General features: G+C 42.6%; 1 protein-coding gene across 1 annotated transcript in view; it reads right to left on the reverse strand.

Annotated features, from left to right (window-relative positions):
- Positions 1 to 14,496, reverse strand: part of ZNF462 (zinc finger protein 462) — a 277,322-nt gene that overhangs the window by 99,265 nt on the left and 163,561 nt on the right. Inside the window, exon 3 of the mRNA XM_044061048.1 lies at positions 8,539 to 14,135. Within this exon, the coding sequence (XP_043916983.1) occupies positions 8,539 to 14,135 (5,597 nt within the window). The remainder of the gene's footprint in view (positions 1 to 8,538; positions 14,136 to 14,496) is intronic.

Genomic DNA, 14,496 nt, shown 5'->3' on the forward strand with positions numbered 1-14,496 from the left:
GGCACACTTCCTGTTGACTTTTCAAGGGATGTTAATATTGTAATTATCACAGCTGCTAACAGGAAAGTAAAAGCACAACTCAAAATGGTATTTACCACACTCCATCATAACAGACTTGTGTTCACACTTCTTGCAGAAAAGAAATAAAGTCAGTGGGTTAAATTCCCTTAATGTGGCTTGACGGGCAACTCTGCACCTGTTTCTGGAGATTTCTAACTGCTCTTGAAGTCTCTCCAGAACAGCAGTGATGTCTCGCTGTGCTATATCCTGGCCAACATGGAGTTGTAAGACATTTGCTTTTTACTTTTACCAACAGAATTGGAATCAGCGGTGCTAGAAAAATGTGCAGGGGGAGCCTAAAACACATAAGTTAGTGGTTCAGACGAGATGCAGTGTGTAGCCATACTGAGATGATCCCATTAGTTTTACTTTTTGTCAAGTCAGCACCCATACCAGACACATTTTTGCTACTTGATGCATCTGCCAAAGTGCTTGGCAGACTTTGAAAGTAACAGGGCTACAGTGACAAATTTATCTGAATTATCTGTTCGCAGTTTGTCATAACTTTGTGAAGGATAACTCCTCTTCTGCTCACACAAATCAATATTCTTATAAAGGCTTAAATAGGAATACTCTCTGGTCTTGGGAGTAAACTGAAGGCTGTCAATAGCCTATTAGCCAGCATTTCAGTAAAGACTGTGTGCTGTTTCATCCAAGATGGAAACCATGAGCCCTGTACTTCAAATCATGAAGTAAGATCTGCAGAGCAGAATCTAGAGCCTATTGTGAGAATCTGACTTCCAGAGGAACACTGAGCATCCTCTGCTTCACCCTAATCTGCCTGTGCTGCCAGTGGTATTTCTGAACAAGACATTAAAGGAAGGACATATTCTAGAGGTCTAAAACAAGACAGCACATGACAAAGGTGCTCTGAGAATGCCCACAATGTACCAAAATACTGGGAACAAAGACATAGAACAAAGCAAGAAATCCACGCCCAGGAGTCCTTGCAGTCAATGTTTTTTATTTTGAAACAGTGAAAACAATCCATAATCAACCACACCCTGGTCCAGGAGAAAGGTATCAGGGACTTTGTAGTGTCCATGACTGCCCTCATTGAAGCATTTCTTGGTGGAGGGAGGGCACAGTGAATTTCTGTAACAAAGCCAAACTCTGGAGGCACTGAACAGCCTGATAAACTACAAGTTGTAGTCTTTGAATGGCTGTGCCTTCAATTAAAGAATAACAGCAGACAGGAATTTACGTAGCTCTCAATAGGTGTTCACATCAGATCATTCAACTGGTGAAAGACCTGGGACGTTGCTGAATAAACCCAGTTTTTAGTTCTGCTGAAAAGAACTAAATGCATTGCACAACGTACTGTGCAGCCAAATGGATGAGTTCCCTAAAAAACTGGAAGAGCCCTTGAAAGTAGGGTTGCATAAAATTCTTGCATGCGCTAAACATGAACACCAAGATGCACTAAAACCCAGAGGGAAAAGGGCATTTAAAAAGTCAGGGTAAATGGTTTTCAGTATGGAAGACATCAGTGAAGCAAAACAATGACAGTGGTACTAGGACTTAGGAAGAAAACCGTAGTGAGGATGGCAACACTGGGTCTGATTCATAGGTTCATAGGTTCATACTAGGCTATCTGCCCAAGGGCATTTATAAGCCTAGCCCATAGTTATGTGGCTTTCGCCACCCCTTTAGTTTGAATAAAAACTATGCCTATCATTTTGCTGTGCCTCTGTCAAGCAGTGACACTGAAGTAATCCCTGGGGTATATCTGCAATCTCCCATCCAGTGGTCAAGATTCCTCTTGAACAAGGCCAGAGAGGTGCTCTGCCTCACATGTACCGGGATTTTGTTCCACAGCATAGGGAGTCTCTGGGTGATGAATCTGTCCCTCCAGCACGTTCTATTTATAACCGTGTCAAGGTTTAAGTCTCCCGCCCTTGTGGTTCTGAGGGATCTAGACTGTTTGAGGTGAAGCATATTCATCAAATCTGGGTTTGACATGGCCTTATATGTCAGGCACAGGTCACCTCTGAGCAAGCGGTATGAGACTGAATAGAGCTGGAGTTCTTTCAGTCGGGCAGCATAAGACATATTTTTGAGACCCTTTATCCTTTTGGTGAGGAACTTTTGGGGCCTTTCAAGCTGCAGCAGGTGTCTGGTCAGATACATTCCGAACCGGGCATTGTACTCAATCATAGGTCTAATGAGTGATGAGTACAGGGGACGATGACCTCCCTTGATCTAGATGTGAATCCCTTCATGATCAGGTGGGTGATATAGAAGGTTTTCCTAACTACCTTAGCAACATGAGTGTCAAACGAAAGGCTACTGTCAACCTGGGTCCCCAGATCTCTGATGACTTTTTCTGTGCTCAGTGGATTGCCACCTATATGGTAGCTAGGGGTAACCTTGTTTTTCCCGAAGGGTATGACTATGCATTTTTTGGCGTTTAACTTCAGGCCATGGCTCTGGCACCAGTTATCCGTTTCTGTGAGGCCCTTCTGGAGGATATCTGTGTCAGATGTGTTTTCGACTATGGCGCCCAGTTTGCAGTCATCTGCAAACTTTGTCAGCCATAACCCTCCTGTGTTTGCTTGTACTTCAGAAAAGCAGATGCCGAACAAGAGTAGACCCAGGACTGAGCCCTGTGGGACACCACTTGTGACAGGCTTTGAGTCTGACATGGCTCCAGCAACTCTGACCCTGTGGGTTCTGTCACTTAGCCAGTTTGCAACCCATCTTGTGATGTATGGGTTTACATTCAAGCTGATGAGTTTTTCGATGATACCTGAGTGGGGTATTGTGTCGAAGGCCTTTGCCAGGTCGAGGTAGGCTGTATGGACTGCCTTTCCCTCATCAATGGCCTTGGTGACTGTCTCGAAAAAGTCAACCAAGTTTAAGAGGCAGGATCTGCCTTTGACAAAGCCAAACTGGGTTGGATCCAAAGTCTGCAAGTTCCCTATGTCTTTATTTATGAGTTCCATTATGATCCTCTCCATGGCTTTGCAGATAAGGCTTGTCAAGCTAATGGGGCGGTAATTTCCAGGGTCTGTGGAGGCACCGCCCTTATGAAGTGGGACGACAGTCGCCGTGCGCCACTCCTTGGGTACATATCCTGAGGTGAGGCTAAGATTAAACAGCTGTCCTAACTGTGGGTTTAATTCCTCGTTGAGTTCATGAAGCACACAGACGGGGACACCATCCGGTCCCATGGATGCTGTGTTTTTTGCCTTAGTGAGGGCAGTTCTCACCTGGGCGTTGGAGATGTTTGGGGGCTACAATCCTCTGGAATAGATATCTCTCCTTTTGGGGGGGAGGGGGGGAGAAGTTTGCACTGAACCTGTCAGCCAGTATGTTGGCAATGTGTGTAGGTTCAGTAATTTTCACATCATTTTGAACTAATTCTGAGCATATCTGGGAGTTTCCTCCTAGGTTTCTAACATAGCTAAAGAAGGCCTTATGATTCTCTTTAGAGTCCTTGGCGATTTTTCTCTCAAAATTTGCCTTGGATGATTTTATGAGAGCTCTTAACTTATAATGATCAAAGGTGTCTTACCTTTCAAGGATTTTGCTCTATCTTGTAGTAGCTTCCTCCTTTTGTTGTAGAGCTTGTTTATGGCTGGGGTCCACCAGACTGGACGCTTGCCTTTGGTACAGAGAGTCTTAGTTTTGTTTGGGATTGCCTGATCCATGCAGTCCTGTAGGTGCTGGTAGAAGGCATTTGTAAGTGATTCAGCGGTTTGAGTAATGTTTACCACTGGCTCAGGGGCCTTAAAGGAGACCACACTAGTTTTTAGAAGTGTGAAATCGGCTTTTGAGAAGTTTTTCACTGTGGTCTTTTTGTTTCAGGTGGGGCGGGATGAGGACCTCCAGCGAGATTAGTTTATGATCTGATCTCACCAGTGAGGGGTATACTTCGGTGTTGAACATTTTGATCCCATGTTCGTGATGATGAGATCAAGTATGTTTTCTCCTCTTGTGGGGATGGTGACTAGTTGTTCCATGGCATTTGAGTTTATGAACTCCAGGAATCTTTGGGTTAGAGTGTTCGGGCTTGAGTAGTGTTCCCAGTCTATATTAGGGTAGTTGAAGTCACCTAGTATGATGGTGTTTGGAGATGCATTTATCCCCTCCAATGTTTTCAGGAAGGCCATGTGAGGTTCCTGAGTTTGAGAGGGTGGCCTGTAACATGCTATAAATTGCAGAGCAGTCTTGCCTATGGTTAATTGCACCTGGATGGTCTCCGATGCATCGTGCGTTGCCACCAACCTTGAGGTGTGGGTGTCCTTTATGAATATGGACACCCCTCCTTTCTTGGTGTTGTCCGGATTTTGGGGCCGGAACGCATGATATGAGGTGAAACCTGTTAGTGCTGGGGTGCTCTCAGGAGCCTTGAACCAGGTTTCTGTCACAGCACAGACATCGATGTTCTCCATTATTGAGAAGGGCCTCGAGTGCGTGCATCTTGAGATTGAGACTTTTGGCATTGAGCAGCATTACCCTTAGTTTTTTTCCTTTTTGGTGTTCTAGGGTGGTAGGTTTAGAATTTGAGCCTTGCTCAAAAAAGGCACTATGGGGGTGGCAAGAGCCTTTGCCAATATCCGGAAGCCCAGGGGTGACAGGTGCAAGCCGTCCCTTGCGAAGCAGCGTGGCTTGTCCAGCATGTCATCCCAGGCAGACAGACATTGGATCCCCTTTGAATGACATCAGAATTTAAGCCAATTATTAAAGCTGATCATCTTATCACTGTATTGTGGCATCATTCTAGGTGAAGGTAGGATACTGCTCAAGGTCAGGGTCATACCTGCCTGGGCTACATAATCAGAGTGCTCCTCGATGTCCCTTTTCATGTAGTCCAAGGAGGTACGTCTCAGGTCGTTGACACCAGCGTGGACAATGAGTCGTACTTGTACCTGCTGTTGAGAGACCTGAGTGCTTGCGTTATGTGGCGGATTCTAGCGCCCGACAGGCAGCTTACTGTGACCTTCTCTTTACTCAGTCTGGTGAGCGGGACGTCAGTGTGTCTGACTATGGAATCACCAATGACAAGTGTGTCTGGCATTTTGTTTGGCCTTAAGGGCTGTGACTGTTTGACACTCTGACTGTGTGGTCTATGTGTTGCATGTGTTGGGTCGTGAGGTGGTAGTTGTTTGGGTGTCTGCTTTGGTGGCCTCTGCTGTTTTGGTAAATTTTTGATCAGAGCCTCCGAGTATGTCTTTGTGTGAGTATGTGTATGATTTGAAGTTGTGATGGTACCATGTGTGACTGGGTATGTATTGTGTGTGGTTACCTTCTCCTCCTGTCTGGTCTTGCCAGTCCTATGTTGAGAGAGCTCAGCCTCCAGTTTGGCCGTATAGTTGCATCTCTCGCATGTATTTGTGTTTTGTGGGAGAAAGAGAGGATTGTCTGTGTACATGAGGCAGTTGTAACATTGCCTCAATATTCCCAGGTTCACCAGTTGAGCTGGAGAGGACACTAGCAACTGATCCTCGACATACTAGAAGTAGTAGATAAAGTGACTTTCAAAGGACTCCGGGGAAGTGGGTTTTAGGCTGGTGGGGTACTATCTATAATAAGAGTGCTTTATCAAGGTGCAAGTACTGTAGGAGTAAGTGCTAGGCTTTACAGATAGAGAATAGTCTACTTGGGAATCAAGTAGAGATGAACATTTCAGTTATAGGATATGCTGGTTAGATCAGCAGTACAGCTCGAGGAAGGTAGTTTTAAGGGAAAATTGGAAGAGTGGAATTTAGATGGCCCAAATAGTTTAACCTTGTTTAACCGCCGCTGCTCTTGTGTGCAACAGTGGTAACTCCGCGTTTAGCGTGTTTTATAGCAGGGGGCTGAAGGGAGCTAGGAATTGGCCCAAAACGACCAATGGACTACTAGTTTCTGGCTGAAACTTCACCAAATCAGACAAAAAGGCCGCTCAGTGCTTCCTACTCCCACTGGTAAGCAAAAAAACTTCCCTCCTTCCTAATAAGGCAATGGATCAGTAACAGGAACTAAAAACAAAGCCCAGGGATCAGCAACTCTGAAACTGGACTACTCTAGTTCAGTAAGGCAGGAAAACAAGAGATTTTTTTTGTTTTTTGTTTTTTTACAGAGACAAGGAGAAAAACAGACAGTAAATGCTATAAATGCTTTAAATCGGCTAGCGCACTTTAGTGTGTAGCCTACAGAAACAATTTGCAACAATTAGTAACTTAAAGTGCAATAAACAGTGTAAAATGCAGAAATCACTTAAAGTAGCAGTAAAACAGGCGAAATGCAGTCGCTAGCTTAATAACAGTGGGAAAGCCACAAAAAATACTTATATCTGGTAGAAAGTCACTCTTTTAGCTCTCTGCTGCTTGGATCACTCTGCAGGCCACCACGAGGATCTGTGCTGAGTTGGTACAAGCTGGAAACGCACGTTTAGCGTGTTTTATAGCAGGGGGCTGAAAGGAGCTAGGAATTGGCCCAAAACGACCAATGGACTACTAGTTTCTGGCTGAAACTTCACCAAATCGGACAAAAGGCCGCTCAGTGCTTCCCACTCCCACTGGTAAGCAAAGAAACTTCCCTCCTTCCTAATAAGGCAATGGATCAGTAACAGGAACTAAAAACAAAGCCCAGGGATCAGCAACTCTGAAACTGGACTACTCTAGTTCAGTAAGGCAGGAAAACAAGAGATTTTTTTTTTTTTTTTTACGACGACAAGGAAAAAAATAGACAGTAAATGCTATAAAAACAATTCACATGCAGTGCAAGCTGGCACACTTGAGTATGTAGCAATATTAGTCCACACACAGTATGAAAAAAATGTAATTAAATTAAAAAGGACTAAAAGCAAGTGCAGAAAGGGTTTATTAGAGAGAATGCGGTAAAGAGAAGGGACTGGGGGAGTGTCCTAGATCAAATCTACAGTGGGGCGGGCACTGCAAAAGCCACCAAATTTAAACTACATCCAAGAACAGGGAGGGGGGGGGAAGACAGTTTCAACAGAGCTAGATCTGAGAAAGTCCAAGTTATAACAACCACAATAAAATGAAGGAAATATACTTAAATCAGCTTATGTCCAGTTGATGTATGCAGACAAATCTCAGTAGCAAGCAACTCTACTTAAAATGATTACCAGATGATGTCTGGGTAACAATAATCAATGGCACTAACGGATTAGCACTGACAACAGCAGAAAATATCCGAGGGGAAGACCGGCGGGGGGTAAAGATAACAGGACAGGAATCTGGGCTGGCACCATTGTTATGCGAGAGGAGGCAGGACTTTATCATCTGAACATACCTCACAATGAGAGATATTGAACAGCTACTGCCAGCTATTATTACTATAGGGAGAACGCCATGCCCAGGTGTTTGAATAAAACTGGCAATAGCACATACAACAGCCGCCAAATGGTCATACTCAATTAGTGGCACTTCTGAACACCATGTCCCCTGGATAGGAAGGGTGGTGTGCAACACTGGACACCCACTGTTAGTTGTCACTCCAAACAAGGAAGTCCTGCTGCAGCAAAGAGACAGTGAGTAATAAAAAGCACTACCTCCTGCGTCAATGTCAGGGGGCAGGTAGATACTAGTCCGGTATTAGAACTTGTCACTTAAACAGCTGTGATAAAAATAGTACCCAGCTGCTGGGAAGCCTCATCTTCCAGTGACAGTGAAATATCACCTGTTGCTTACAAGATGAAGATGGTACTGAGGGCCTTCCTTGTTTTTCCAGCTTATCAGTTATTAAGGTGCTCTCTGATACATTTCTTCTCATGTGCTTGGAATCATCACCAATTATTCAACATCTGGTATTATGTTTACGGATCACACAACAGCAAACACCTTAAAGAAAGACATATCCACGTCCCACATTGCTGAAACCATGACTATGCACAAGCATGTGTGTTTGGGGGGGGGGGTATTCCACATTCAAAATTACCCAATCAGATAACACTGAAGATATCAAATAAAAATGGAACTGACAAGAAACTAACACTAAACACTAAATCTAGGAAAGACTAAACTGCTGAGACCATTTCAGTTGAGTTCCAGAAGGGCACAACTTTATTTTGGGAAAGGTCTATGACAGTCCAGGAGCAGGATCTAGCAGCCTGGATGTGGCAAATAACTAGACCTAAAGCTACAGGCATAATACAGTCTTAATTATCCAGCAGCCAAATCAACATTCAATAAGAAATAATCATTTTCTTCAAACTTTTTGCTCTTAATGCATTTTTTTTGCTATCAATCAACTACAAGTCTTAATCCACCTCTACATACAACACTTTTTTGCTTAAAAGGTGCTATATTAATTTCAGTTTGTACCAGTTTTTAAGGCACTGTAAATTTATACTGCTTTTATTTTACAATTTAATCTATGCTACACACAAAAATGGATACTGTACTATGCACTGTAACCACACAAACAAAATGTAAAAGACAGAGGATACATTTCAACTCCCACTCAGATGCTCAAACTTGAAAACAACTTTTCAAGGGAAGTATAAACAAGCAATAAAAGGCTCACCCTTTCCATTCTAAACTCAGAGGTTGCACTATCCAGCGCTCTCTGTTTGTTCAGGAGCTGTTTTCTTCTTTCTTGGCGTTTTGCCCTTTTTTGAAATTCCTCATTGTGGTCAGTTAAATGGGAAGTCAACTCTTCCAGGGACTGAAGTTTCATGTCACAGTGCTTACACTGATAAGAATATACATGGGACCGAGTAGTGTTATTCACAACAATGAAATCTCGTTTCAGGTCCTTACTGTGGTGGTCAGTGTAATGCATGCAAAGGAGTTCTGGGGTACTAAAGGAAAGCTTGAAACACTTGATGCACCTGTAAGGAAGCAACTCCACCTCTTTGTCTTCCTCCACCGTTGACTTCCCACAGGAAAAGCTTTCATTTTCAACTTCCTCAGAATAGACAATAGTGAAGTACCCTTCAAGTTTACTTGCTTGTTGCTTTTTGGGAAACACTCCAGGATGGCGCCTCATGTAATGAGCTATAATGCCTTTTTTATTGAATGACTGGAATGAACACAGAGAGCATTTTTTCCTTTCCACTGCTCTCCTGAGCTCCTCACTTAGTTCTGGAGAACTATCCTGTGTTACAGAAGAGATGATTAGTTTATTTGACTTCTCACTTACTGTTTTGGATGCTGCTAAGCAATGAGTGTAGTAAGCATCAAGATCGTGTCTTTTCTGGTAATGAGCTGCCAGACCTTTGCGGATGGGATTTGTGTACGTACACAAAGCGCATTTGAATAAATTAGTCTGGTCTTCTGGCTGTGCTCTAACATTGTTGTGTTTAATACGATAATGCCTTGCAATACCCTTTCTTGTGGAACAGAAATACTTGCAGAGCTGGCATCTGAATACTGTGTGTGATCCCCTTGAAAAACGTGAAATTGGTGGCATCATTCTTCCAATTGATTCTACTTCTAAAATTGTAGGTGGTTTGCTTTCTGGAATACTTTCAGATTCTTCAGTCATTGTAGCCTTCACTGGAGACTGTGCAAACATATTTATGTCAGGCTGACCGTGGTATTTTTCATAATGAATTTTCAGTTTCTCAAGAGTACCATGAGTGTACGGGCATAATTTGCACCGATAAGCACCATATCCTTGCTTCGAAATTTTGTTATTTTCTTCTATCTCATTGAGATGTCCCTCCAAAGATGGCTCAATATCATGCACAAAATCTTCTGCAGTGACCTTTATAGCTGGGTGTCTTTTCTGGTAGTGAGTCAGAACACCATGTATCCGAGTGTTAATATACGGACAGTGCCTGCATTTGTACACTGCACCTGGGTTAATGTCTATATCCTGGGCAAAATCTGCAGCTTTAACCTTCATACCTGGATGTTTTTTCCCATAATGAGTTAGCAGCCCATGCAAGTTGTTGTACTCAGATTGGCAAACAGTGCACTGGTAAGCAGATGAGGACATTAAAGAGTTAACAGAAGGCAGCTGCTGGGATTTTTCTTGAAGATGGTCTGAAATGTCAACTTCCTCCTCTTCCTCCTCTATCCCTGCACCTGCTTCACCTATTACTACTTCTTCAACTTCTACTTTTTCAGTAATAGTTTCCTCTTTTCTCTCTTCGGACACCTGAGCGCATGCTTCTTCAACTGTTGCACTGGCTTTTTCAGCAGCATCCTTCCCCTTGATAATTTCAAGCAGCACAGATTCATCTCTGCTTATAACCCAAGGATGCATAGCTTGATAGTGGTTCGTAATATCCCAGATAGAAGAAGCCTCAAAAGTGCAGTCCCTACATTTGTAGTTTTTGGTATCTGATGTGCCTGTAGAAGGATCTGGACCAGCCCAGAGTTTGGTGGCCATATAAGTGAAGTCAACATAATGTTCTGGATGTCGTCTCTGGTAATGCATTAGAAGGCCATTAGGTTCAGGATGCGAATAAATGCACCATTCACAGTGGTAGCCAGCCTCTATTTTTCCATCTAGAAAGGCCCATCGTAAAATGGATGTTACTGTAGCTTTCAACTCTGGATGATCTTTTTTAGTATGTTTTCTAAGTGCATAAATATATGGTGATGTATAAGAACACTGCCTGCACCTTAATGCTCTTAATTTTGGTTTGTTATGATCATTTTTTGAAGCTGGAGACGCTATTCGACCCATTTGTCTTTTTAGTCCACGGTCACACATGCTCCTTACAGTAGCAGTGTGATGCCGAACCATATCCGATGTTGCTTTAACATCACGGTGTTTTTTCTGATAATGAATGAGGACGCCTTTAACAGTCTGATTGCCATAATCACAGTGCATGCAAAAGAACATTTCACTTTCTTGATTATCACCTCTTTCTGAGCCTTGGGCAGACATCTGTCTTGGTTGTGCAATCTGCATTTCTTCCAGCTGTTTCAAAAGAGCCGGAGTAGGAGGTGCTTGCCTAACATACTTTGCCGTGACTTTTATTTCTGGGTGCCTTTTCTGATAATGTACAAGTACTCCAACAACTGAACGATTACTGTAAACACAGTGTTTGCAATAATAAAGCTCATAATTTTGGTCTTGGTCTTGTGCTGGAGCAGGTGCTGGGGGAGGTGCTGGTGCAGGAGGAGGAGATGGAGTATTGTCTTCAAAGAAGATCTGAGGATTAATAGAGCTGTCCAGTGAGACCACCCGCATGGTCTTCTGAATCCTAAAATAAGATGCTTTCTGTTCTGGATGTTTCTTTTGATAGTGCACCAAAACTGAATGCATGTTAGGGCTTGCAAATTTACAGACATCACAATCATAGACTACAACATTTTTAACTGATGATTCCTTTTGCGACTCTGGTTCAGGGCTGCTTACATTCTTAGGAGTATTTCTGTTATGAGGGCTAGAAGGTTCAGCAGAACGAGCTGGTGCAGGTGCTACTGTTCCAAGATTCTTAGGTGCAGAATTTAAGATTTCTCTCAACGTCTGTGATTCAGAATTTATACCGTGAGGCTGTTCAACAGTATAACTTGAAAATATCATTGCATTGTTGATTTTCACAGTTGGATGCATTCTTTGGTAATGTGGCATCAGACTTCGAACATTTGGGCTAGTGTAGGAACAAAAGCGGCATCTATACACGAGGTCTGGTTGATTGAAATTCAGTACATTCATAGCTTCTGGATGATGTTCTGAATAGTGTTGCTGCAAGTCTTCAAATAATGTGTAATCAACATAGCATTCAAGGCATCTATATACTGCACTGTGGTCATTGGGATCCAATATGTACCTAAAGCTAAATTTGATATAAGGATGCATTCTCTGATAGTGAGTGCTTACACTTCTAGCAGATTTGTTACTGAAATCACAGTGCTTGCAATAGTAAAGCCTTCCCAGTTCTTCTCCAAAATCTGAGCCATCAGCATCTTGATTTGTTCCATACATGCCAGACGGGCTGTTCTCAGTCTGCATTCCAAACCCAAGGAGTTCTTTTGAGCTGCTTCCAGACTGGCTGTTCTCAGTCTGCATTCCAAACCCAAGGGGTTCTTTTGAGCTACTCGCCGCATTATAATACTCCTCTTCATCATCCGATAACGTGAGCTCAATCTCTGCTCCATTGTTTGCATTAAATTCATTAGAAATACCACGGTAACTTCCTTGAGGCTGCTGTGTAGTAGAAGTGTCCCTTTCTTTCTCTCTTACCCACATCTGCTGTACAGGAAAAGCTCGATTTGGAACCTCCACTATATGTTCTGCACGGTCTTCTTTATCCAACTCCACTTCAACCTCTGCTTCATCTTCGTCTTCATCTTCCACATCTTCAACATTAATTATGGAATCTTCTTGCTGTTTGTTTTGGTTGATTTTACTCTGAAGATTGCTGGCTATTTCATCGATCCTTGTTCTCTTTTTCACTGGAGACAAATCTAGTGGGAAATCACTGGATACCTTCCTAACAGGCTTTGGCAAAAAGTTATTTTTTGAAGACAACCCCAGAATTGATGTCTGAGTTTTCTGCACACTGCTTAAAGATGATTGGGATTCGGAGTCATCCTGTGAGGTATTTGCAAGGTTCTCAAAGCTTGGCATGTTATCACAAAATGAGTGTTTGTGTTGTTGATGTACTCTAAGACCTTTTAGTGTGGTTGTAGAATAGTTACACATGGTGCATCTATAAGGATGTGGAAGAGAATCTGTTATAACCCCTGACTTTCTGCCATTCAATGCAGAGTTCATTGCAGAGTTCATGCTTCCCAAATCATATGACTGCACACTGTCATTCATGGAAGACAGGCTTTCATTCTGGGAACTGATTGCTTCCCATTCGGATGACATGTTTGTGTGGCACTGCTTGTGAAGACCAAGCTTTATTGAACTTTTGCAAGTGAAAGGGCATTCTTCACATTTGTATACAGGTGTCTTTCCAGACAAGTGAATATTTTCTATGTGCCGAGAGATACTGCGACGGTGCATTGTGAGAAAAGAGCAAAATGGGCACTGGAATCTGTTCATAAATCTCCTGAACGGGATACCCTTCGTTTCAAGCAACTTGTCATCTTCACATCCCATAAAAAGCTCTCCAGACAAAGCTGATGACTGAAGGTCCATGGAGTTTAGGTGATTTTCTCCATCTAAGTCATTAAGTTCATCATCTGAACTAGAGTCGTTCAACATACTGTTAGTTTCAATGTCTGTTGCTGAATTTGGGGTACTAGGTACTCCACTGTAAGGTGATCTGTCCATTGTCTGTAAACTAGTACTATGGAGAGGTTTGGGTTTTACTGGAGGGTAAGAATAAGGATTAAATCTAGGTGCTGAGGGGGGAGGGGGCAGCGGAGGGGGAGGAGGAGGAGGTGGTGGAGGACTGGGCTTCATATGAGAGCTAACTGGGCTACTTCTAAAGTTCGACATGTTAGCATGGACCATCTCCCGGTTTGAAATGTTCATCGATAAATAGCTAGAGTTTGGTGTTGAATGCTGCATGCTTTTCGTCTGTGAATGCAGTTCGGGTATATGTGCTCCATCTTGTTGTTGCCTTAGAGAAGACATGATCTTAACCATATTTCTGTGTTTCTTCATCATATGATCACACCACCGCTCCCTTCTTGGAGTCTGATAACCACACCATTCACAGCAGAAGTTACCTCTTGATTTTGTTAAAGGCTTCACCATAGATTCTAAGATGCTTCTCTCCACCACTTCTGCAGGCAATTCTTTACAAGTCTCTTGTAGTGGTGCTGTCATGGCTAGAGGCTCACAATCAGATGCAGGCACACAGGTTTCTTTCAGGCTACTTTTATGATACATCTTCTGATGTTTAATTATTCGTGCACGTCTCGGAGATTTGTATGTACAAAACTGACATGAAAACACTTTCCCAAACCCATCATGCAGAAAAACATTATAGTTAACAGAACCAGGAGCAGGGCCTGTGGATAAATGTCCTCCACTCAACAAAGAGCTTCCGGTATGTCCACCATGTACCTTCCTTGTATGTTCTATGAGAAGACTTTTAGATCTGAAGTAACGGATACAAAATTTGCACTGGAAAAACTTATTGGTAGGCTTAGGATTCGGAGAGGTATGTGGACTGGAAAACATTGGATTATGTCCATAATAATGTCCAGATTCAGTCTGTACTGCTCTTTGCTCTGATGGAGAAAAAACTGGTGTTTGCTCTGAAGTGGGGGGAAAAAAAAAGCAAAAAACACATTTCAGTGTTAAAAACATTGATAAGCTGCATTTTAATTACCTTTACTTTCATTCTACAGTACGCATGAAATGTTGACTTTAAAAACAGTCTGTCATGACACCACAAACTCGTTAAGTATGCCACAAGAAAATAAACCTTGTTTACAGAATATGGGAAAAGACAAAGGCAATCTTGCATTCTAAGTTAAATAACACAGACTTAGCTTACTAAAGAACAATAGAGAATATCTGATCAGATTTTAATAAATTTCAGCAGTACACAAATTTGAAACTTACCCTCACATTTTATGGAACTTATTTGTTGCATTTGACACGTGCAAGTCTGAC

The sequence above is a fragment of the Protopterus annectens genome, chromosome 2.part0 (assembly GCF_019279795.1).
Source record: "Protopterus annectens isolate FY-2018-M chromosome 2.part0, PAN1.0, whole genome shotgun sequence".
Classification (NCBI taxonomy): Eukaryota; Metazoa; Chordata; order Ceratodontiformes; family Protopteridae; genus Protopterus; species Protopterus annectens.